At 41.1% G+C, this 25,927-nt stretch overlaps 1 protein-coding gene across 2 annotated transcripts in view; it reads left to right on the top strand.

Moving 5' to 3' along the window:
- clip1a (CAP-GLY domain containing linker protein 1a) overlaps positions 1-23,995 on the top strand; it is a 51,469-nt gene extending 27,474 nt beyond the window's left edge. Inside the window, exons 12-26 of one of the 2 annotated variants that reach the window (XM_023979204.2) lie at positions 325-382; positions 1,159-1,315; positions 1,600-1,765; positions 1,988-2,203; positions 5,622-8,297; positions 8,913-9,050; positions 9,644-9,750; positions 11,847-11,961; positions 12,099-12,151; positions 17,372-17,489; positions 19,747-19,897; positions 19,985-20,037; positions 20,760-20,765; positions 22,609-22,736; positions 22,979-23,995. In XM_023979204.2, coding sequence (XP_023834972.1) covers positions 325-382; positions 1,159-1,315; positions 1,600-1,765; positions 1,988-2,203; positions 5,622-8,297; positions 8,913-9,050; positions 9,644-9,750; positions 11,847-11,961; positions 12,099-12,151; positions 17,372-17,489; positions 19,747-19,897; positions 19,985-20,037; positions 20,760-20,765; positions 22,609-22,736; positions 22,979-23,210 — 4,374 coding nt within the window. In that variant the 3' untranslated portion in view covers positions 23,211-23,995. The remainder of the gene's footprint in view (positions 1-324; positions 383-1,158; positions 1,316-1,599; positions 1,766-1,987; positions 2,204-5,621; positions 8,298-8,912; positions 9,051-9,643; positions 9,751-11,846; positions 11,962-12,098; positions 12,152-17,371; positions 17,490-19,746; positions 19,898-19,984; positions 20,038-20,759; positions 20,766-22,608; positions 22,737-22,978) is intronic. The other variant, XM_023979205.2, reaches the window with a different exon arrangement.
- The last annotated feature ends 1,932 nt before the right edge of the window (positions 23,996-25,927 follow it).

Raw genomic sequence — 25,927 nt, 5'->3', positions numbered from 1 at the left:
GACTTACGACTGGTGTTGTGGCGCCAGGGGTTGGGAATGGGTGGCCTTGCATGACTGATGGGACTGTAGAGCTCAAGGTAAGCTCAGGTATGGAAGAGCATAGCATTGAAATTCTTGCTTTTTGTTTTCATGGGAATGATAAAAAGTATCTACCTTCTATTACACACTTACGATACCATCAAAGATATAATCCTTAAATACAAATGTTGGTTAAATAACTTGTGTAGAACATTATTATTAGTTGTCAATCATTTTGAGGTTTGTCATGGAAAACTCTTGACTTAAGCATGCACAAATGTATTCAATAAAGTTTTATTTCCTCAGAAACAAAAACTGTCAGAAAGCACAGACAATCAGGCTAAGTCAACACAAACTATTCAAGGTAAATATATTAACTTTTTTCATGTATCAACGTTACAGAATGTATGATCAACGTTACAGGATGTTTGACCTGTAACAACGTTAGTCTTTGTTTTCTTATTACTTGGGTTACGTGGGTTTTTATCTGCAAGACATATTTTCCTAGAAAGAAAATGTTGACTTCAAGCTAATCTAATGATGAGCAACGATGTGGTTTTCTGCAAATAATTCATTATATTGGTCCACATGGCCAAGCAGTAGACAGTAGATTAGTGCTAAGAACTTGAATGATGCAAGCTGATAGTGTCAGTCTAAATTCCCTCATTCTGTCAGAGTTGCTTCAGAAGCTTAGCAAAAAAAAAGAGCAGTGCACACCCCACTCAGAGGCCCTTAGAAGCCAACTTGCAGGTTAGAACACTGGCCAGCACTACCCTTCAGTACACACAGCTCAATATGACCATTCTCCCTACGTACATTCAGTAATGTAACTTTGCAACCTACACCAGGGGTTTCCAAACCTGATTGTTTTTGTAGTCTTGAGTTTCTGCTAGATAAACCAGGTTGTGATTACTGAATCAATGTCTGAATCAAAAGGGCAACCACAACCTGTTTTGAGAAAGTTATCCCTGACCAACACCACAAAATATCACCAATGTTTTACAAAAATAATCACTATAGAGTCTGAGTTAGTCATGATGTTTATATTGTGTAACAAATTGGCTGTGTACAGTATGTGTGCTTGTGTATGTGGATTGAGGCTTGTTACCCATGACTGAATTATGTTTTCCTCTCACTCAGGGCTGGAGAGGAAGCTAAAGGTTGGAGAGGAGAGGCTTGATCAGCTCGCAAACGAAAAGGCCAAGCTCCAAAGTGACATCTCAGACATGATGAAGTCATCAGGCGACAGTTCAGCACAGCTTACCAAAATGAATGAAGACATCACTCAGAAAGAAAGGTACACAATGAAATGTCACAAACAAAGGTGTTCTCAAACATATTAAAGTAGTTAAATGGCTTACTCTCATCTGAGAAGTCCACAATCCGGTTTCCTCCAGTGCCAATATTTAATGAGAGTATGACAACAATGCACAAAACCTGTCCATCGCCCTGGTTTATCAGTTCTTCAGTTTCAGTCTAAAACGGTTTGAATCTGTCCTCTACAATGAAGCCACAGTTTGTTTGAATGCCACCCGTCTCATTTGGTCAGAGATTGATCTCCCCCTCCTTCCCCTTTACCAGGAGGCTGGAACAGTTACAGACCCAACTCGCAGAGGAGAAGGAGCGGGCTGCATGTTCTGAGGAGCAACAACAGCAGGAAGTTGCCCAGAAGGAGCAGGAGCTGAAGGGGGCCAGAGACGAGCATCAGGGCCAGCTAAGCAACCTGCAGGGGAAAATCACACAACTGGTGATTGAAAATCCAGAGATGGCTTTGAGATGTTGATGATTGGGATAAAGTAGATGATTAGATGTAAAGAGAAGAGGTTTGTTGTAAAACGGCCTACATTTTTCAGGAATAGACGTTTTACTGTCTCTAACCCAAACACTGAAATAATCTACCACTGTCCCCCTACCAAACAGCAAATGATTGCTGTTAGTTACTGTCTCCTTCATTTTATGTTGTGTGTAGGAGAAGAGTTTGCAGCAGGGTGAGGCCCAGGCCAAGGATCTTCAAACCTCCCAGCAGAATGCCCTGTCTGAGGCCTCAGAGCACCATGCCAAGCAGCTCCAGGAGCTGCAGGGTCAGGCTGACAAGACCAAGCAGGAGCTGAGTGTCTCCAGGGAGAAGGCCCAGGAGCTGGAGAGGCTGGTGACTGAGCTGCAGCCTTACAAAGAGAAGGCTCAGGTGAGCACCCACCATATAATTATCAGGACCACCATGTTTAATGTTCTCAGGAGGAGCTGCCTTTTTGTACAAAAAAATCGTGCTGCTTCGCGTTAGGTTTCTTTAGGTTGACTGAAGTATTAAGTGAGAGAATTTTTCCAGTGTAGTCCTATCCACTTTCTGTAAGAGATGTCAGTAGCACCTTATTTTACAGTACAGAAATGACTTGGCTATTATTATGTCGTTACCATTTGACTATGTTGTTTCCAAGTCAAATAAAGTGTTTCCTGAAGTGGTCTATGGTTAGGTTTGATATTCACTTGATGGTAATTAGACCACCTCACTTTTAATGTCTGGGTAGTAATCATACTGTAGGAAGGAGGAAGGAAGGTAAGAAGTAGCTGAAGTCCGTATTACTTTCATGAAAGGTTGACTGTTAGAACAATTATGGCATAGCACAGTGACCTCATTCTTTGAATTCATTAAAACAAATTGAATCATAAAAAAAAAACACTAAGCCCAAGATTCATGTTAGTGTTTTATCTGCTCATATTATTGCTTTTTGATAATAACTGTTTATTCAAGCCCATTGCACCATGTAATATATCATATTTGTTGTCATATATGCACCATCTTCATTTCAGCATTGACTGTGTGGCTATGTTGTGGTGTGGTTTTAGGGCCTACTTTGAAAGCAGAGGCACACCTTAGATATAAAAAAAACTGATGTTGACATTTTAATTCATGCTTCAATAATCTTGATTAACTGGATGTAGTAACCACATAATTGTTAGTGGTTTAATTAGTGTCGTTTCACGATGAGTAGCCGGTATGTAAAGTGTAGGGCTTCAGTCTGTGCTCACCATTTATGGGTTGTTCCACAATTTCAATCCCTTTTTGGTAGCGTAATTTGTTGAAAAAAAGCTTTTTATTTCACCTAATTTTAACATTCTGTCATGAAGAACACATCTTCAACTCAATAAAAAAAACATGTTTTCCACTTTTACTATAATAAGTGTATTTTTAAGTGCCAAGTAAAGTAACAGAGTTGACCGTAACGGGGTTGACGATTTAATCTTAAATCAGCCATAAACCCCTTGTGACAGGGGGAATGGTATCTTCTTGTGTGCAACAAGGAGGGGCAATTGAATACAAGCTTCACAATGTACAGTTGAAGTCGGAAGTTTACATATACCTTAGCCAAATACATTTAAACTCAGTTTTCCCAATTCCTGACATTTTAATCCTAAATGGCATGTCCCTGTTTTAGGTCAGTTAGGATCACCACTTTATTTTAAGAATGTGAAATGTCAGAATAATAGTAGAGAGAATGGTTTATTTTAGCTTTTATTTCTTTCATCACATTCCCAGTGGGTCAGAAGTTTACACACACTCAATTAGTATTTGGTAGCATTGCCTTTAAATTGTTTAACTTGGGTCAAACGTTTCAGGTAGCCTTCCACAAGCTTCCCACAATAAGTTGGGTGAATTTTGGCCAATACTCCTGACAGAGCTGGTGTAACTGAGTCAGGTTTGTGGGCCTCCTTGCTCGCACATGCTTCTTCAGTTCTGCCCACAAATTTTCTATGGGATTGAGGTCAGGGCTTTGTGATGGCAACTCTAATACCTTGACTTTGTTGTTCTTAAGCCATTTTGTCACAACTTTGGAAGTATGCTTGGGGTCATTGTCTATTTGGAAGACCCATTTGTGACCAAGCTTTAACTTCCTGACTGATGTCTTGAGATGTTGCTTCAATATATCCACAATTTTCTTTCCTCAAGATGCCATCTATTTTGTGAAGTGCACCAGTCCCTCCTGCAGCAAAGCACCCCCACAACATGATGCTGCCACCCCCGTGCTTCACGGTTGGGATGGTGTTCTTCGGATTGCAAGCCTCCCCATTTTTCCTCCAAACATAAGGATGGTCATTATGGCCAAACAGTTCTATTTTTGTTTCATCAGACCAGAGGACATTTCTCCAAAAAGTACGGTATTTTTCTCCATGTGCAGTTGCAAACCGCAGTCTAGCTTTTTTATGCTGGTTTTGGAGTAGTGGCTTCTTCCTTGCTGAGCGGCCTTTCAGGTTCTGACGATATAGGACTCGTTTTACTGTGGATATAGATACTTTTGTACCTGTTTCCTCCAGCATCTTCACAAGGTCCTTTGCTGTTGTTCTGGGATTGATTAGCATGTTTCGCACCAAAGTACGTTCATCTCTAGGAGACAGAACACGTCTCCTTCCTGAGTAGTATGACGGCTGCGTGGTCCCACGGTGTTTATACTTGCTTACTATTGTTTGTACAGATGAACGTGGTACCTCCAGGCGTTTGGAAATTGCTTCCAAGGATGAACCAGACTTGTGGAGGTCTACAATTTGTTTTTTCTGAGGTCTTGACTGATTTCTTTTGATTTTCCCATGATGTCAAGCAAAGAGGCACTGAGTTTGAACGTAGGCCTTGAAATACATCCACAGGTACACCTCCAGTTGACTCAAATTATGTCAATTAGCCTATGAGAAGCTTTTAAAGCCGTGACATAATTTTCTGGAATTTTCCAAGCTGTTTAAAGGCACAGTCAACTTAGTGTATGTAAACTTCTGATCCACTGGAATTGTGATACAGTGAAATAATCTTTCTGTAAACAATTGTTGAAAAAATTACTTGTGTCATGCACAAAGTAGATGTCCTAACCGACTTGCCAAAACTATAGTTTGTTAACAAGAAATTTGTGGAGTGGTTGAAAATCAAGTTTTAATGACTCCAACCTAAGTGTATGTAAACTTCCGACTTACACTGTATATATATTTTTTTAAATTGCCTGTCTATGGGTAACAGGGTTGACGTGTTATGCTCGACACACTGTTTTACACCACAAAACAACAGAAAATTGCCAAAAAGTGTAGAACCAGCTCACCTGCTTTTGCACTAGTTTGACCATAATAAACGAGTTCTGGTCACATAACGGATTTTAAAATGCAATATTGGTGCACAATTTCTACTTAATATCAAAGGGATGCAAAAGGGCAGAATTTTGTGGCACAAACATTATAAGACAATTAAAACAGGGTTATCTACTTGTAAAAAAAATATATATATATATATTCTCAATGGAAAGTACTCAATTACGCACACACTCCTCCTCACCTGGTGCACACTGATTGAAAACCTGAATCATTATTAGAGCCCACTTAGAAGGCACACACACACACACCTACATACACATGCAATCATAAGCACTCCATTGGTATACCTCTGTTTTCAATGTTTTCTCAAGTTTTCATGGTGTCAGCTTTAAGTTTCTTTTTCTCCCAACTGTCTTTTATGCTTGCACCAGCTTAACTTTTCCAATTGCATTTTATAACTTTTGTAATAAAATGCTTGACTTATTTTGTTTTCCCTTTTATATGCCCATTTTTTTCTTTCAACTTTTTTCCCTCAGTTTCTTTCTGATGAGCTCGACTCGTCCGGGCAGCATATTGAGCGATTGTCCACAGACCTGGAGAAGCAAATCTCAGTGCTGGCGCACATGTCTAAGGAAAGCTCAGATTTCAAAGCTCAGAAAGGAAGTCTCAAAAATCAACTCTCCGAACTCGAGGCCAAGCTCTCAGCCTCGGAGGCTAGTCACCACGAGCTCTCAGGTAAGACTGAAGAACTTCTGACACTGAGGGACAAGCTCACAAAAGAGCAGGAGGAACTTTGCACCACCAACCGGAAGCTAGATGGAGAGAATGCCTCACTATCCAGAGAGGTGGAAAAGCTTAGAGTTGCTGTTGAGGAGGCACAGGCTAATAACAAATCCCTCAGTCAATCTGAAGCGGAGCATCAGTCCCAAATTGAGGAGCTTCAAAAGGCAAATGCAGAGAAGCATGAGGTCCTTTTGAAGTACCAACAGGAGATCCTGCAGCAGGAAACTAAGAGGAAGCTGCTTGCAGAGGTCTATGAGAAGACCTGTGAGGAGAGGAACGAGCTCCAGGAGGAGCTCAAGCAAAGCAGGGAGAAGCTGACCTCTGAGAAGGATAGCCTTTTGTTGGAGAGGGATGCAGCCAGAAATGCTAAGAAATCCCTTGATGCAAAGAATGTGGAGTTGCAGGCAAGGTGTCAGTCTTTAAGCTTGGAAAAAGAAGACTTCTATCTGAAAAACACTCAGCTGCAGGCACAGACAGAGACCTTGGGCAAAGATAAAGTGGAGATGTTTACTCAAATTAATGCTGCCATTTTTGACAAAGAGGCCCTCCAAGCCTTGAATGCAGAGCTTCAAAATCAGCTGAATATCACTAAGAAGGATCTTGAGAAGTCTGTCCGTGACAAGGTCGAGCTACATGCTTCAAAAATGAGCCTGGCCAAAATGCTGGACCAGTCCAAGACCAGCAGTGAGGTTACCGACTCTGAGAGGCTTCACCTCCTGCAGGAGAAAGAGGACCTGCTTGCTACCCAGCGAAAGGTGTGTTCTGAGAAAGATGAACTTATCAAGGAGAGAGAAGAGTTAAAGGAGAAGTTCAGACTTTCTACAGAGGAAGTGGCAACCTCTAAGGAGAAAGTCAAAGAGCTGTTGTCATCTTTTGGTGAGGAGAAGGAAGCACTTTGTCTCCAGAATGCAGAGACTGAGAAGGCGCTACACTCCATACGCAAAGAGAAGATGGCTATGGAATTAACACTGGAAAAGCAGAACATGGAGAGTGACCGTTTGGTACATGAAAAGGAAGAGCTGGAAGAAAAGCACACAAAGGAGATCTCTGAAAAGTGTACTCTAACAAAAGAGCGTGACAAGCTAGCAGGTGAGATCCGCAGTATGAAGGACCAGCTGGACAGCTCCTCTACGGCCAATGATGACCTGAAGCAAGCCAACTCCAACCTCACGTCCTTGCTGGAGGAATTAAAACAGAAGATAGAAAAGGTGGAGACTGAGGGAGCTTCCTTGAAAAAAGAAATGGTTGATCTACAGGCACAGTTACAGAAGCTTTGCTCAGAGAGGGAGGCCCTTGAAAAAAGCAAAACTGAACTTGCAGAGGAGCATCATGAACTAAAAGGCAACTCTGAGCAGCTGCGTTTGGAACTCATTCAGCAGAACGATACCCTAACAAAAAAGAGGGATCTCCTGCTTTCCAAGCAGACTGAGCTTAACAAGAGCCTGCAGAAGGACAAAGAGGATCTGCTTCTGCAGGTCCAGGAGTTCAAAGTGAAAGTGATTCTGTTTGAAAAGGCAAAAATGCTTCTTGAATCGCAGCAGCAGACTGAAGCAAGTGACCGAAGTAAACTGTCCTCTGCAAAGGATGACCTCTCCAGAGAGAGAGAGGACTTACGGACACAGTTGTTCACTCTGACACAGGAAAAAATTACTCTCCTGCAGTCTGAATCCAACCTGAAGGCAGAGGTTGCCTCTGTTTGTGTTGAAAGAGACACAATGGCCTCTGAGAGAAATAGTTTGCGTTGTGATTTAGGGCAACTTAAGACAACCCACACTGGATTGTTAGGTGAGAGACAGGGTCTGCTTGAGGAGAATGCCCAGATGCAAGTCAAAGTGCAGGACCTCACTCAACAATCTGTCACCAGAGAGAAGGCCATGGATGAGTTGTCTGCCAACCTTAAGCATATTGGAGTGGAGAGAAAAGCCTTGGCTGGGGAGGTTGAGAACTTAAAGGCACAGCTGAAGGAGAGGGACCAAGAAAAGGGTGACTTGGCTGGAGAACAAGTATGCCTGTCTGCCAGACTGAAGAAGCTTGTCAACGAGGTCTCCTCCCTGGCTAAGGAGAAGGTAGACCTCCTAGCTATACAATCCCACCTGGAGCAAGACCTTTCCTCCCTCCACAGCAGCCAAGAGAGTAGGGATGGGGAATACTCAAGGCTCATGGGGGAGGTAGAGAAGCTGCAAGTTACCCAGACACAGCTTGAAGCAGATGCCCAGGCCCTACGTGCTGAGAAGGCAGTGATGGAGGGACAGCACAAAGCCTCTGTGGAGGAGGCATCTGTGTCTACCAAGGTCAGAGAAGAAATGGCCACCAACCTGGAAGACCTGAAGGTCCAGAAGGATGCCTTTCTCAAGGAGAGGGACAAAGCCACCCAGCAGGTCACCCAGCTTGAGGCTCAACAAAAAAATGCTCTTTCCAAGCAGCTTGAGGTACTCCATTACTAACAAACCCCGTAACTAACCCTCACGTTGAGCTGGCTGTGGTCATGTTTCAACCTCACTGCATGCTACTCCGGTCTTCTATTTACCTTAATTTTTGTTTAATCTCCTTTACTAACTGCTCTCTTGCTTCTAGTCCATTGCGAAAAGTTTATTTATGAAATGTAAATTCCTTTGGGCTTAGAACGTGATTTGAGAAGTTCCTTGGTTGGGGTAGATGGTTACATCCGCTCCCTTAGAATTTGGTTTGAAAATAGTAAGTAGTAGTAGTAGATGTGGGCATTCCAATGATTCCTGAGGATTACACTAATTGCATAGGAGAAAAAATCATTCTAACCCACTAGAGCTTCAAAATCCGGTTTGGAATGATTTGGATGACTGACATGCAAAGCATGCAAATTAATTCTGCATAATATGAGAAAATTGAGTGATCCTTTAGTGATCCTCTGGTTAGAGTTGATTTGGGCTGTGTAAAATAAGGCTCCATCGAATGATGATATCTCAGGACATAGTGGTTCACCTCAACCAACCCCTGGATCCAAGTAAGTTACAGGTATTTCATTAAATATGTCTGGTTGACATGCTCCCCTCTTCCTCACTACCTAGGCAGCGGAGTCCTCAGGGAAGACTGCTGAGGTCGTGGAGTTGCTGACACAAGAGAAGGGCCTTCTGCAGCAGGAGAAGATTGAGGCCCAGTCTCTGCTGGAGGAGTTCAGGAGTGCCAAGCAGGAAATTACCAATCAGGTATATGGAGTATGTAATGTCTCCGATGGGGTATACTATAGTGGTTGAGCAGCATGGATTTTCAATAAGGTATGGAGATTGTTGAAATTGTATGGGTGAGGAATGATGGCTTTGTCACTGTCATATAGGGCTCTCACTAAGGACTGTGGAAGGGGCTCCTTGTAAACTTAACAGAAGTTTGCTTTCGGGGTGTAATGTTTGCAAACCACTTTTATAAGTTAGTATTCACAGTATAATACAGTGATGCATGTAAACAGAATTTTAGCTACAGATGCTGGCATGCTCACACTCCAAGATCACATAGCCAATTCCACGTTAAACATGATTTTTCAGCCCCATATTTTTTATTTTTTTTATTTGATCATTTCAAATTGTATTTCTTTTTTTTGTTCATTTCATTGCTCAACATAAAATAAGAAATTGCATCAGTCCTTTATGTACTCTCAATACTCATACCGGCACAAGTAAAGTTCACTAGGGACTGAAAGCTATAGTGAGAAAAATGCGCTCAACTTCAACTTTCACAGGATTCAAACAATCTGTATTATATACAGTACATTAGAAGTGATCTATGTTTTTTTGTTATTGCACAGCTGGATTCCTTGAAGCAACAGAATTCCAAATACAAAGAGGAGCTCAACCTTTCTAAAGAGCAGCTCAGCTCAGAGAACCAGAAAATCAGCGGCCTGTGCCAGGAGATGTGAGTATACTGTGGTGTGTGTGTGTTTGCCTACAGTGTCTTCAGAAAGTATTCATACCCCTTGATTTTCCACATTACACATTTTGGTGTGTTACAGCCTGAATTAAAATTATTAATTTGATTTACACACAATACCTCATAATGACAGTGAAAACATTTTTTGAAATTTTAGCTATTTTATTGAAAATGAAATAAAGAAATATCGCATTTACATAGGTATTCACATCCCTGAGTCAATCATTTGTAGAAGCACTGTTGGTGGCGATTACAGCTTTGGATTGTCTTGGGTATGTCTGTATCAGCTATGCACATCGGGATTTGTGGATTTTCTTCCTTGCCGATTTTCCCAAGCTCTTAAATTAGATGGGGAGCGGCGGAGAACAGCAATCTTCAAGTCTTTCCACAGATTTTCAGTGTGATTCAAGTCTGGGCTTTGGCTGGGCCACTCAAAGGCTTTCACATTCTTGTTCTGAATGACAAACTTTGTCCCATGACAAACTTTTTCAACCTCCTGTCGTGCCTTCTTCACGACTGTGCGCGTGTGTTTGGACCATTCATTGTTCCCTCTATCCTTACCAGTCCCCATTGCTGAAAAGCATCCCCATTGCATGATGCTGCCACCACCATGCGTTATGGTAGGGATGGTGTTAGATGGGTGATGAGCTGTGCCTAGTTTTCTCCAGACATAACGCTTTGCATTCAGGCCAACGGGTTACATTTTTGTGTTTATTATGGATCCCCATGCAGCAGCTACACTTCCTGGGATCCAGCAACATATGTCATGTAGTATTTTAAACTGTATGTATGTAACTGTCATAACACCTTACCCAACACATTCAATGTGTTCACTCAGGCCACCACTCCACCACCACATATTTACAATACAATGTGCACGTGTGTGTCTTATGTGTGTGTGTCTTATCTGATTCTACTGCATGCATCATTCCCCCATGTAGCCATGGCTCTATGTAGTACAATGCGCCTCCCATAGTCTGTTCTTGACTTGGGGATTGTGAAGAGACCCTTGGTGGCATGTCTTGTGGGGTATGCATGGGTGTCCAAGCTGTGTGCTAGTAGTTTAAACAGACACCTCGGTGCTTTCAGCATGTTAACACTTCTAACAAAAACAAGTAATGATGAAGTCAATATCTCCTCCACTTTGAGCCATGAGAGATTTACATTCATATTGTTAATATTAGCTCTCCCTGTACATTTAAGGGCCAGCCGTGCTGCCCTGTTCAAATGAATTTATGAATTTACCACAAGTGGACTCCAATCAAGTTGTAGAAACATCTCAAGGATTATCAATGGAAACAGAATGCAACTGAGCTCAATTTCGAGTCTTATCGCAAAGGGTCTGAATACTTATGTAAATAAGGTATTTCACAAAACCTGTTTTCGCTTAGTCATTATGGGGTATTGTGTGTAGATTTGATCAGGGCAACAAAAAAATATATACATGCATACATACATACATACATACATTTAGGATAAGGTTGTAACTTAACAAAATGTGGAGAAAATGAAGGTCTGAATACTTTCGGAATGCACTGTATGTGTGAAGACCATCACAGCAGCCCAGATAATTTTCTTACTAGCCCTACCTTCCATTTGTCATCAATGGAATATCCCTGTTGAATATTTTCTCAATGTTTGTCAGATGGGCCTTGATAGTCAGCTGTGTATCTATCTGGCAGGTCCTGGCTCAGTGCCAACATCCGACAGCGGGGTTGGGGCAGAGGGGGTACTATCGCGGTAATTAACCCTTGATGCAGGGAGCAGTTAAATGCAGTTGATCGCTAGGATAATTATTGAACCTGTCTTGATTTATTTATTTTTCTTAATAGATTTACTTAAAAGAAATGCAAACTTGCTTTCTTTACTCCATGCTTTTAATTGTCCTCGCTCTGACATTCTTATTCTGGGTGAAAATACATTACACACATGCACACACTGGGTAGCTCATTGCTCTCAACAGTCTTCAGACTTTAAATATTCAGACATTGAAGTGTCAGACATTGTCTTCATACCCAACCTCAAGACCCAAATATCTGAGATAAGAATTTTTACTGAACTATAATAATGTGTGTGTTTAGTGATGAGCTGAAGCAAGCTGCCTCTGTGAAGTCCCTGGTGGCCTTACAGGAGGAGAACAACAAGCTGACCAAGGAGCTTGGCAGCAGCAAGAAGGAGACCAGTGGCCAGCAGAAGGTACCACCACTGGACTACTGATGTGTTACCTCCTCCCTCAAACTGCCTCTAGATTTTAAGAATGTAACATTTACATTGAATTACTACAACTTTCCAACCAAGCAATTCATCCTATAATGTATGTTCTTTTTTCTTAGCTGGAAGCTCAGCGGTCCAAGCTCAATAAACAGTTGCAAGAAATGAAGCAGAGGTGAGAAACTGTGTAGGAACATGGTGTATTTAGCTAGCCGTGTCTATAATGCTGTTTTCATTTCCATCCAAATCAAGTGTCCGAAAATTGTTTGCCGTTTCTAGTCGAAAATAGACACTCCCAACAGTTCTGCAATTAAGCATGGATGTTTGCATCACTTTTCCATTCATCAACGTGGCATGTAATGTTTGTGCTCTGTCTACATACTCTGTCTGCTAACATCCTCTTTTGCCTTTTTTTACACATTAATTAAAAATGAGAAGCTGAAATGTCTTGGGTCAATAAGTATTCAACCCCTTTATGGCGTGCCTAAATATGTTAAGGACAAACAAATTGCTTAAGTTGCATGGACTCTCTTGTGTGCAATAATAGTGTTTACATGATTTTGGAACGTCTACTTCGTCGCTGTACCCCACACATACAATTATCTGTAAGGTCGAGCAGTGAATTTCAAACAAAAGATTCAACCACATAGACCAGGGAGGTATTCGAATGCCTCGCAAAGAAGGGCACATATGGGTAAAACACATTTTTAAAGCATATATTGAATATCCCTTTGAGCATGTTTAAGTTATTAATTACACTTTGGATGGTGATTCAATACACCCAATCACTACAAAGATACAGGCGTCCTTCCTAACTCAGTTGCCGGAGAGGAAGGAAACCGCTCAGGGATTTCACCATGAGGCCATCGGGGACTTTAAAACCGTTAGAGTTTTTAATGGCTGTGATGGGAGGTAACTGAGGATGGCTCAACAACATTGTGAACATGAAAAAAAGGAAGCCTGTACACAATAAAAAGGTGCTAAAGTAATACTACAAAAAATGTGTCAAAGCCATTAACTTTTTGTGCTGAATACGTTTTATGTTCGAGGCAAATCTAATACAACACATTACTGAGTACCACTCTCTATTTTCAAGCATAGTGATGGCTGCATGTAATTGCTAAGGACTGAATGTTCAGGATAAAAAAGAAACGGAATGGAGTGAAGCACAGATATCTTAGAGGGAAAACCTGGTTGTCTGCGTTCCACCAGAAACTGGGAGATTAATTCACCTTTCAGCAGGACAATAACTTAAAACACAAGACCAAATATACACTGGAGTTGCTGACCAAGAAGACAGTGAATGTTCCTGCGTGGCCAAGTTAGTTTTAACTGAAATCTGCGTGAAAATCTTTGGCAAGATCTGAAAATGGTTGTCTAGCAATGATAAACAACCAATTTGACAAATCTTGAAGAATTTTGAGAAGAATGGGCAAATATTGCACAATCCAGGTGTGGAAAGCTATTATAGACTTTCCCAGAAAGACTCACAGCTGTAATCTCTCCCAAAGGTGATTCTAACATGTTTTGACTCTGTTACCATAGAGAGGTTGCTGTTCAATGAGTAATCCCTCTAATTCACTTGCTTTTTGTCATCACAGTATATTTACAGTGCCTTCAAATTATTTATACCCCTTGACTTATTCCACATTTTGTTGTTTGAGCCTGAATTCAAAATGGATTACATTTTTTTTTTCTTTTCACAAGTGTATTGAAAATGAAGTTTATAATTGACATAAGTATTCACAACCCTAAGTCAATACTTTGTAGAAGCAACTTTGGTGGCGATTTACAGCTTTCCATCGTCTTGGGTATGTCTGTTATCTTTGCGCATCTGGATTTGGGGATTTTCTCAAGCTCTGTTAAATAAGATGGGGAGTGGCAGTGAAGAGCAATATTCAAGTATTTCCACGTATTTTCAATGGGATTCATGTCTGAGCTTTGGCTAGGCCACTCAACGACTTTCACATTCTTGTTCTGAAACCATTCCAGCATTGCTTTGGCTGTATGCGTGGGGTCATTGTCCTGTTGGAATGTAAATCTTTGCCCCCAGTCTATGGTCGTTTTCACTCTGAAGCAGGTTCTCATCAACGATTTGCCTGTATTTGTCTCCATTCATTGTTCCCTCTATCCTTACCGGTCTCCCAGTCCATGCCACTGAAAAGTATCCACATAGCATGATACTGCTACCACCATGCTTCACGGTAGGGATGGTGTTTGACGGGTGATGAATTGTGCCTGGTTTTCTCCAGACATACCGATTTCCTTTCAGGCCAAAGAGTTAGTTTTGTCTCATCAGACTATCTTTCACGTGCCTTTTTGCAAACTCCAGGCGCTCTGTCGTGTGCCATTCTCTCAGGAGTGGCTTCTGTCTGGCCACTCTCCCATAAAGCCCAGATTGGTGAAGTGCTACAGACTGTTGTCCTCCTGGCAGGTTCTCCCATCTCAGCTAAGGATCTCTGTAGTTCTGGTGGTCATTGAGTTCTTGGTCACCTCCCTGACCAAGGTCATTCTTGCCCGGTTGTTAAGTTTGGTCAGACAACCAGCTCTAGGCAGAGTCTGGGTAGTTCCATATTATTCCAATTTCCCAATGATGGAAACGACTGTGCTCTTGGAAACTTTCAACACTCTAGAAGTTGTTTTATACCCTTCCCCAGATATACAGTGCATTCGGAAAGTATTCAGACCCCTTGACTTTTTCCACATTTTGGTACGTTAAAGCCTTATTCTAAAATTGATGATTTTGTTTTTTCCCCTCATCAATCTACATACAACGCAACAAAAACAGGATTTAAAAAATGTTAGCTAATTTTATTAAAATAAATGTCACATTTACATAAGTATTCAGACATTTTACTCAGTACTTTCTTCAAGCATCTTTATCAGCGATTACAGCCTCATGTCTAATTGGGTAGGACGCTACAAGCTTGGCACACCTGTATTTGGGGAGTTTCTTCCATTCTTCTCTGCAGATACTCTCAAGCTCTGTCAGGTTTGATGGGGAGCGTTCATTTTCCCCTCGATCCTGACTAGTATCTCAGTCCCTGCCGCTGAAAAACATCCCCACAGCATGATGCTGCCACCACCGCGCTTCACCATAGGGATGGTACCAGGTTTCCTCCAGACGTGAAGCTTGGCATTCAGGCCAAAGAGTTCGATCTTGGTTTCATCAGACCAGAGAATCTTGTTTCTCATGGTCTGAGAGCCGTTTAGGTGCCTTTTGGCAGAATTCAAGGGGGTGGCGTAGCTTTTTACAATTTAATCAATTTTGAATAAGACTAACGTAACAAAATGTGGGAAAAGTAGAGGGGTCTGAATGCATTCCGAATGCACTGTATGCCTCATCACAAATCTCCCTGAGATCTACGGATAGTTCCTCGGACTTCATGGTATAGTTTCTGCTCTGACATGCACTGTCAACTGTGGGACCTTTATAATGACCGGTGTTTTTCCTTCTAAATCATGTCTAAACAATTGAATTGGCCGCAAGTAGACTCTAATCAAGTTGTAGTGACATCTCGATGATGATCAAAGGAAATTATATGCACCTGAGCACATTTTTTAGTAGCCTAGTCAATGGGTGTGAATACTTATGTCAATGTGATTTTGTATTTCTTTTTCAATAAATTTGCTAAAATTTCTTTTAAAAGAATCACTGTCATTATGGGGAATTGTGTGTAGATGGGTGAGAAAATACATTTTGAGTTCAGGCTGTAACAACAAAATGTGGAGTAAGTCAAGGGGTATGAATACTTTCTAAGGGAACTGTATTTATATATATTTTCAAGCTAAACGGTAGACTCCAAACCACTTCAAATTTGATTTGTCACATGCGCCGAATACAACAGCAACAATACAACCTTACAGTGGAAATGTTTCTTACAAGCCCTTAAAACCTCTTTGGGCTAGGGGGCAGTATTTTCACGTTCGGATGAAAGCGTGCCCAAAGTAAACTGCCTGTTACTCAGGCCCAGAAGCTAGGATATGCATGGTAGTATTTGATAGAAAACACTCTGAAGTTTCTAAAACTGTTAAAATAATGTCTGTGAGTATAACAGAACTGATTTGGCAGGTGAAACACAATCCATCCAGGGAATTTTTATTTTTGAGGTCATTGTGTTTTCCAATGCTTTTCTATGGGAAACCTGATTTTTAGGGCTCAGATTGCAGTTCCTATGGCATCCACTAGATGTCAACAGTCTCTAGAAATTGTTCGATGTTTTTCTTTGAGAAATAAAGAAGTAGTCCTATTCTTTCCATGTGTCACTCAGACAGTCTTTTGTTATTTTTCTCCGGTTTTAGGGTACCTGAGGTTGCATTAGAAACGTTGTTTGAAATGTTTGGACCAAGTTTACAGGTAACTTATTAGATACTTTGTAGTCATGTTGGGCGAGTTGGAACCTGTGTATTTCTGAATCAAACACGCCAAATAAATTGACATTTTGGGGATATAAAGAAGGAATTTATCAAACAAAATGACCATTCATTGTCACATTTGGGATTGTGAGACATTTGGGATTGCAAAAAGATAAATCTTCAAAGGTAAGGCATTTATTATATTGCTATTTCTGACTTTAGTGTCGCACCTGCCTGGTTGCAAAATGGTTTTCATGTTTTTGTATGCGGGGCGCTGTCCTCAGATAATCGCATGGTGTGCTTTCGCAGTAAAGCCTTTTTGAAATCTGACACAGCGGCTGGATTAACAAGAAGTTAAGCTTTATTTTGATGTATTACACTTGTATTTATATGAATGTTAAATATTCATATTTCTGTAGTTTGAATTTGGTGCGCTGCAATTTCACCGGATGTTGTCAAATCTATCCCGGTAACAGGATTCGAGCGGGATTCGAGCTTAAGGGATCCCTAAGAGGTTAACCAACGATGCAGTTCAAGAAATAGTTAAGAAAATATTTACGAAATGAAATAAAAAATGAAATAAAAAGTAACAATAATGAGGCTAAATACAGGGGGTACCGGTACTGAATTAAAGTTTCAAAAGCACCATTCTATGTGTATATATAAAGATGGAGTTTTTAAAGCAGCAACGTTTTGGGCGACCCGACCAAATTCACATAGAAATGTGAGTTATAGATCTGTCATTCTCTTTGAAAGCAAGTCTAAGAAGTGGTAACTGTTCTATGTGCACTATTACTATGCTTCCCATTGTCACATAAACTGAAATTAAGCAAACTATTAGAATTTTTACAACCAGGAAATGGCGGAGGGATTTCTTCATAGTGCACCTTTTAACCGAACTTAAGAAACCAGTCGGCTGCTGGTGGTACTCCAGTAGACATTAGGGTTCACTCAGATTATGCATGGTCAATGCTTCACTATTCCCTTTTGGAGTGGTTAAACTCATGACTATATCATAATTTTGTTTTGCTCTTGACAGAGAGACCACAATGAAGAAACAGTTAGATGAGGAGAAAGCCTCCCTCCAGAAGTCCATCCATAAAAGCAGCGCCTTGATCTCTGAGAAGGATCAGGAGCTGGAGACCCTGATGAGTGAGGTAAGAATTGGTGCTCTTCCCTATTTCTAGACATTTTAATTCCCTAGCCTCATGGCAGGCTCCCTGGCACTAATTCTAAGCCAAAAAGCATTGGACTAGTCTTATTAGAACTTGAGTTCATTTTCAGTACATTGTTTTTCATCATTTGCATACTACACTGAACAAAAATATAAACGCAACATGTATAGTGTTGGTCTAATGTTTGAAATTAAAGATCCCCAAAATGTTCCATACACACGCAAAGCTTATTTCTCTCAAATTCTGTGCACTAATTTGTTTACATCCCTGTTAGTGAGCAGTTCTCTTTTGCCAAGATAATCCATCCACCTGATAGGTGTGGCATATCAAGAAGCTGATTAAACAGCATGATCATTACACAGGTGCACCTTGTGCTGGGGCCAAGAAAAGGTACTCTAAAATGTGCAGTTTTGTCACACAATGCCACAGATGTCAAGTTTTGAGGGAGCGTTCAATTGGCATGCTGACTACAGGAATGTCCACCGGAGCTATTGCCAGAGAATTGAATGTTCATTTCTGTACCATAATCTGCCTCAATATCATTTTAGAGAATAGATTAGGGCCAAAACAAAATTGAAGTTGTTGCATTTTGCGTTTATATTTTTCGTCTGAAGTTTACATACACCTTAGCCAAATACATTTAAACTCAGTTTTTCACAATTCCTGACATTTTAATCCTAGTAAAAAGTCCCTGTCTTTAGGTCAGTTAGGATCACCACTTTATTTTAAGAATAATAGTAGAGAGAATGATTTATATCAGCTTTTATTTCTTTCATCACATTCCCAGTGGGTCACAAGTTTACATACACTCAATTAGTATTTGGTAGCATTGCCTTTAAACGGTTTAACTTGGGTTGAATGTTTCGGGTAGCCCACAATAAGTTGAGTGAATTTTGGCCCATTGCTCCTGACGGAGCTGGTGTAACTGAGTCAGGTTTGTAGGCCTCCTTGCTCGCACATGCTTTTTCAGTTCTGCCCAAAATGTTCTATAGGATTGAGGTCAGGGCTTTGTGATGGCCACTCCAATACCTTGACTTTGTTGTACTTAAGCCATTTTGCCACAACTTTGGAAGAATGCTTGGGGTCATTGTCCATTTGGAAGACCCATTTGCGACAAAGCTTTAACTTCCTGACTGATGTCTTGAGATGTTGCTTCAATATATCCACATCATTTTCCATCCTCATGATGCCATCTATTTTGTGAAGTGCACCAGACCCTCCTGCAGCAAAGCACCCCCACAACATGATACTGCCACACCCGTGCTTCACGGTTGAGATGGTGTTCTTCGACTTGCAAGCCTCCCCCTTTTTTCTCCAAACATAAGGATGGTCATTATGGCCAAACAGTTCTATTTTTGTTTCATCAGACCAGAGGACATTTCTCCAAAAAGTACGGTATTTTTCTCCATGTGCAGTTGCAAACCGTAGTCTGGCTTTTTTAATGGCGGTTTTGGAGCAGTGGCTTCCTTGCTGAGCGGCCTTTCAGGTTATGTCGATATAGGACTCGTTTTACTGTGGATATAGATACTTTTGTATCTGTTTCCTCCAGCATCTTCACAAGGTCCTTTGCTGTTGTTCTGGGATTGATTCGCAATTATCGCACCCAAGTACGTTCATCTCTAGGAGACAGAACCTTACTAAGCGGTATGATGGCTGCGTGGTCCAATGGTGTTTTATACTTGCATACTATTGTTTGTACAGACGAACGAAATTGCTCCCAAGCATGAACCAGACTTGTGGAGGTCTACAATTTCTTTCCTGAGGTTTTGGCTGATTTCTTTAGATTTTCCCATGATGTCAAGCAGAGGCACTGAGTTTGAGGATAGGCCTTGAAATACATCCACAGGTACACCTCCAATTGACTCAAATTATGTCAATTAGCCTATCAGAAGCTTCTAAAGCCATGACATCATTATCTGCAATTTTCCAAGCTGTTTAAAGGCACAGTCAACGTAGTGTATGTAAACTTCTGACCCACTGGAATTGTGACACAGTGAATTATAAGTGAAATAATATGTTTGTAAACAATTTTTGGAAAAATGACTTGTGTCATGCACAAAGTAGATGTCCTAACCGACTTGCCAAAACTATAGTTTGTTAACAAGAAATCTGTGGAGTGGTTGAAAAATGAGTTTTAATGACTCCAACCTAAGTGTATGTAAACTTCCGACTTCAACTGTATATCCATTGTCTAATGTATATGACATATTTTTTTATTTTATTTTTAACCTCTGAGCAGTTATCAGTGCTGCGTGGGGAGAGCGCCACAGCGAAGACACTGAAGTTTACTGTCCAGTTACTGGAGAAGGACAAGGCGCGGCTACAGGAGCATGTTCAGAGCCTGGAGAAGAGCATTTCAGGAGGACAGGATACTGTTACCAGCTCCTCAGGTATGACTGGGTAGTTGAAGCTTAACTCATGTCTACAGATTGAACTTCACTGTCACTGAATGCTTTATATGCATGTTTTCCCTTCAGGTGACGCAGCTCTGAATCAACTAAGGGAGAACAAGGAGACTGCAGAAAGCCAGGTATACATTCCTTTTATAATGGACCAATTTAGAAAAAACGGGTGAATAAGAGACCGCTTGGGTATGTCATTCAGTGGGTTATTTATTGATATGTACAGTGTTTCATTGTGTGTTTGGCAAGATTGTGTAAGAAGTACCTAACCTAAGTCGTACTTGTGCATTAATTTAAGATATGTTTCCATACTATTGCCATATGACATGCTGTGGTTGCTTAGCATACTACGACAATGGCAACTTTCATACTATCAGTGTTATGGAAATTCCCTCTAAATTAATGCAATTTTGCTCATGTCAATGTCTGCAAAGTCCATGACTGGCAGTGTACAGAATTTATTTCAACTCACAGGAGAACCTCTGACAATTGATTTAGGAAGCTGTTTTATCACAGGTGTGCTGAGATGCCTCAAACAGCTTTAACCAAAAACAATAATGAGCTTGGAAGTTGCTTACCATGTAGACCTGTCTTTATCCCTTAACTTACTGTCACAGGCTTTGAATAGGTTTGTCAGAGGTTGTACAGTGATGAAGCTGTAATGCTTGCCTACCCACTATTATCTCTTAGGTTGTTTTAGTATTTTTACAGCTGTCAGTGATGACTTGAATCTATTGTCTGCCATTAGGTGGGTCCTAATTTTGATCTGTTTTGTCTCCTCCATCTCCACTTCCTCATTTACCTCCTTCCTCCTCTGTCACTGATGTTGGCCATGCTACCCGGAAATCAGGCAGCGGTTTGTTACTGTTTTTCATCAGCTCCACTCATGCATGTCTATTTGTCTGTAGATTTCCCCTCGGTTCCTGTTCTGTCTGTGCTGTTCTATGTTCTGAAAAATAATTCCTGAACGTTCCTGTTGATTTACATTTCTGGTCGTCTCCTAAAGGCGTCCCATTCGAAACAGTTTCAAGCCTCAATTCGTCAGGGCATGGACTCGAGTTGTCAAGTGTTCCACAGGGATACTGGCCCATGTTGACTCGAATGCTTCCCACAGTTGTCAAGTTGGCCAGATGTCCTTTGGGTATTGGACCATTCTTGATACACAAAGGGAACTGTTGAGCGTGAGAAACCCAGCAGCTTTACAGTTCTTGACACACTCAAACCGGTGCACCTGGCACCTACTACCATACCCTGTTCAAAGGCACTCTTTCCTAGTTGAATGACACATGCACAATCCATGTTTTAATTGTCCTTCTTTACCCGTACCGTAAAAAATCCTTCTTTACCCGTCTCCTATCTTTCATCTACACTGTTTTGAAGTGGATTTAACAGATGACATTAATAAGGGATCATAGCTTTCACCTGGTCATTTTGTGTCATGGTGTTAAAGGAATTTAATTCCTATGTTTATCAACCAATTCAATTAAAACACTCTGCCCATAAATAAGAATTTGTAGGATAATTATCAGCATTAAATGGACAGAAACCAGTCTTAAAATCAATCAATCAATAGCGTTTATTCTCGAGAGTACTGAATCATAGTACAATTTACATCAGGTTATATAATAAAGATGATGTCATAGGTTTTAATGTCCATCCTCCTCTAGAATACAATGGCAATACAGTTAGAGTTCTCATTACTGTCTGCCACCTGTTAAACTATCTGCAACCAACCCAAGGTCTTTCCCCTCCCTGTGTAGAGACATCATTCTAGCCTGTCTGAAGATAAACCCATTCTTTCTAACAAGGAACACATAACATTCAACATTATGATTATAATAAGATTCATTCTTACAGTAATATAGTAGTATTCTGTTTGGTTATAATTCTAAGTCAAATGTATACATATTTTAGTCATTAAACACAAAAATCCCGTAACACATGGAAAGAGCAGGTGTTTTGTACACTCCAGTGTATGTTATGACAACATTTTGTGACATTTTTGTTTGTTTTGGTCTTCGGCAAAGAGTTTTTTTTTTGCTGTTTGTGTTATTTTCTTGAGGAAAGCAGAAGTTCTGAAGCCGACGTATATGCCCCTTCGTTGGTGATTGGTCAACATTAGGCATTCTTTAATTGTTTGTTTTCATTCAACGAGAGACTACTCGTTTCTATGCAAATGTTTTCACTTGAGAAATACTGCACCAAACATCTAAGTTGGATGTAAAATTGCGCGACTAAAACCTCTGCAAAAACTTCAAAGGATTTATTTACAATAGCTTTCAGGGGTTACATTTTTTTCTCATATCCTATTCATAAAGGACATTTATCAGAGTATGCTTTCCAGCAAATTGACATGCCTTGATGCCACAATTTCTCATGGTGGATGATCCAGAGTTGTACTGTTCAGTGTCGCCCTCATTACCCTTTCCCATGCTCAAGCCAGGATGTGGGGTTTGTTTTCACAACATAGGAACTGGCCAAGCACATTGGTGAAGGTTGTGGTTCACTGTTCTTGTAGCATGGTGGGTTGGGGAAAGGGGTGAATTTACTAACTGCTTGTGTGATATTGGCACTCAATGAAATGTGGATAAAGTTGGATGACCTGTTGTTCATGTGTCCAATAGTTGTAAGTTACATGTCACATTTATTTTTTACTGAACTGTGGCAATGTCTGTGATATCCCGTCTTGTCTGGGACAGATTGAGTTCCTGAACTCGGTTATCGTGGACCTGCAGAAGAAGAATGAGGAACTTACAGGCAAGCTGGAGAAGATGGCAGAGGCTGCCCTCAATGGGAATAATGCAAGCGAGCTTGACAACTATGACGGGTCAGCCTTCTCCGATGCTCTTAAACTGTAACCCTGAGTCAGACAAGTTAAAGCCCAAACTAACCTCATGCTTTTTTTTGGGGTTAATTTCATGAAGCTAGTTCAGAGCATGAAGCATTATTTCTATCTTAACATTTCATCAGTCTTAGTTTGTCCCCTCCCCTGTAAAGTACTTTTCCATTTGTCTAGTTTAATGTACATGCTGACACCCTGACCCTGTATGTCTCCCACCATCTTCTCAGCGGTTTTAACAAAGGCCCCTCAAAAAAGAAGGTCCCACCAAGGCTCTTCTGTGACATCTGTGACTGCTTCGACCTCCATGATACAGAAGACTGTCCCACTCAGATGCAGATGCCGGACTCCCCACCCCACACCACCTACCACGGCAGTAAGGATGAGGAGAGAGCTTATTGTGACATCTGTGAGGCCTTTGGCCACTGGACTGACTCCTGTAACGACGACCAGACCTTCTAATCTAAAGCCTTCGAGAACCATCTTTGGCACAATCTCAACTTTTGCACATGAATCAAATTCACATGGAGTTCTCTACTGTATGGGTTTGTCCACATGTTTGTTTGTGGAGAAAGTCCCTTACTCAAGCCCCTAAGCGCTCTTATGGGAGAATGTTTTCTCAAAACAATAAACGTAATTATCCCTACCCACACTATGTTCACATCATTGACTGGTAAAAGGTGCAGGAGTGCATATGTATTGTGATAAAAGGTTTTAATTGGGAATTGTAAAGGACTTGTGTTGAAATAAAATCCACGGTTTGTTTGCTATCCTCTTCAGTGTGCATAAGATGAGAGGCTATAGTTTATTTTTTTAAGCTTGAGCATACTTTATACTTTGAAAAAGGTTGCCTTGTCGGTGTGATAATTGTGTGGTGGAAAGGTATGCAGAGGGGCATGGCTGGCTCCTGCTGACTGGAAGTGTTGGAACAGTGAAACCCAACGCTGGTTGACTTTCAGTAAAAAACACCCGACCTCGGCAGAATGGGACAGTGGGATCGTGGTCAAGGTTGAAACCGCTAAACAAACCTAAAGGACTGCACACACTCTCTTTCTCCTCAGTTTAAAATCCTTGGTTCTTTTTTAAGTGGCCTTGACAAGAACATTGCTTAATTAAATCATTTAAGAGAATAAAATATTGTAAACAGATGGTATAATGCTTATGAATTTCTGTACCTAACTTTTTGAATGTTGAATATCTGTACAAAATAAATTAAATTTATGGATGAATTAAAGTTTTTTGCAGGAGCTCATGTGAAAGGACCTTACTTTTGACCATTCATAAGGATAATTTCTCTATGAAAGGAATGCTTATTTTACAGTAGCGAGACCGACAAGTACAGAAAGATACACACAACACCTGATGCCTCATATCCTTAATCTAAAGCACTTCAGCTTTGTGTCCTGCAGTAGAGACCACATTGTCCACATCTCAGTGGGATTCAGTTTGTGATTTTGATCAAATCAAATTTAATTATATAGCCCTTCTTACATCAGCTGATATCTCAAAGTGCTGTACAGAAACCCAGCCTAAAACCCCAAACAGCAAGCAATGCAGGTGTAGAAGCGGGGTGGCATTTCTTTGTGGGGCCGCACAGCCCTCCATGCCCTCCATGTGCTCGCCAGAGGTAGCCTGACTGCCATTAGGTACCGAGATGAGATCCTCAGACCCCTTGTGAGACCATATGCTGACACATGCACATTTGTGGCCTGCTGGAGGTCATTTTGCAGGGCTCTGGCAGTGCTCCTCCTTGCACAAAGGCGGAGGTAGCGGTCCTGCTGCTGGGTTGTTGCCCTCCTACGGCCTCCTCCACGTCTCCTGATGTACTGGCCTGTCTCCTGGTAGCGCCTCCATGCTCTGCACACTACGCTGACAGACACAGCAAACCTTCTTGCCACAGCTCGCATTGATGTGCCATCCTGGATGAGCTGCACTACCTGAGCCACTTGTGTGGGTTGTAGACTCCGTTTCATGCTACCACTAGAGTGTAAGCACCGCCAGCATTCAAAAGTGACCAAAACATCAGCCAGGAAGCATAGGAACTGAGAAGTGGTCTGTGGTCACCACCTGCAGAAYCACTCCTTTATTGGGGGTKTCTTGCTAATTGCCTATAATTTCCACCTTTTGTCTATTCCATTTGCACAACAGCATGTGAAATTTATTGTCAATCAGTGTTGCTTCCTAAGTGGACAGTTTGATTTCACAGAAGTGTGATTGACTTGGAGTTACATTGTGTTGTTTAAGTGTTCCCTTTATTTTTTTGAGCAGTGTATATAGTGGTCCTAAAACAGAACCTTGAGGAACACCGAAATTTACAGTTGATTTGTCAGAGGACAAACCATCCACAGAGACAAACTGATATCTTTCCGACAGATAAGATCTAAACCAGGCCAGAACTTGTCCGTGTAGACCAATTTCAGTTTCCAATCTCTCCAAAAGAATGTGGTGATCGATGGTATCAAAAGCAGCACTACGGTCTAGGAGCACGAAGACAGATGCAGAGCCTCGGTCTGACGCCATTAAAAGGTAATTTACCACCTTCACAAGTGCAGTCTCAGTGCTATGATGGGGTCTAAAACCAGACTGAAGCATTTCGTATACATTGTTTGTCTTCTGGAAGGCAGTGAGTTGCAACAGCTTTTTCTAAAATATTTGAGAGGAATGGGAGATTCGATATAGACTGATAGTTTTCTATATTTTCTGGGTCAAGATTTGGCTTTTTCAAGAGAGGCTTTATTACTATTCATTTTATTATTATTTACTTTTTAGTGGGGTGGCAGCGTAGCTGACAAGGTACAAATCTGTCGTTCTGCCCCTGAACAAGGCAGTTAACCCACTGTTCCTAGGCCGTCATTGAAAATAAGAATTTGTTCTTAACTGACTTGCCTAGGTAAAGAAAATAAAAACTTCCGCTTTTAGTGAGTTTGGTACACATCCGGTGGATAGAGAGCCGTTTATTATGTTCAACATAGGAGGGCCAAGCACAGGAAGCAGCTCTTTCAGTAGTTTAGTTGGAATAGGGTCCCTTATGCAGCTTGAAGGTTTAGAGGCCATGATTATTTTCATCATTGTGTCAAGAGATATAGTACTAAAACACTTGAGTGTCTCCCTTGATCCTAGATCCTGGCAGAGTTGTGCAGACTCAGGACAACTGAGCTTTGGAGGAATACTCAGATTTA

This window comes from Salvelinus sp. IW2-2015, linkage group LG33 (assembly GCF_002910315.2).
Source record: "Salvelinus sp. IW2-2015 linkage group LG33, ASM291031v2, whole genome shotgun sequence".
In the NCBI taxonomy this organism is placed as follows: domain Eukaryota; kingdom Metazoa; phylum Chordata; class Actinopteri; order Salmoniformes; family Salmonidae; genus Salvelinus; species Salvelinus sp. IW2-2015.
The sequence above is the reverse complement of the archived record's forward strand: the minus strand, read 5'-3'. Positions and strand labels throughout refer to the sequence as shown.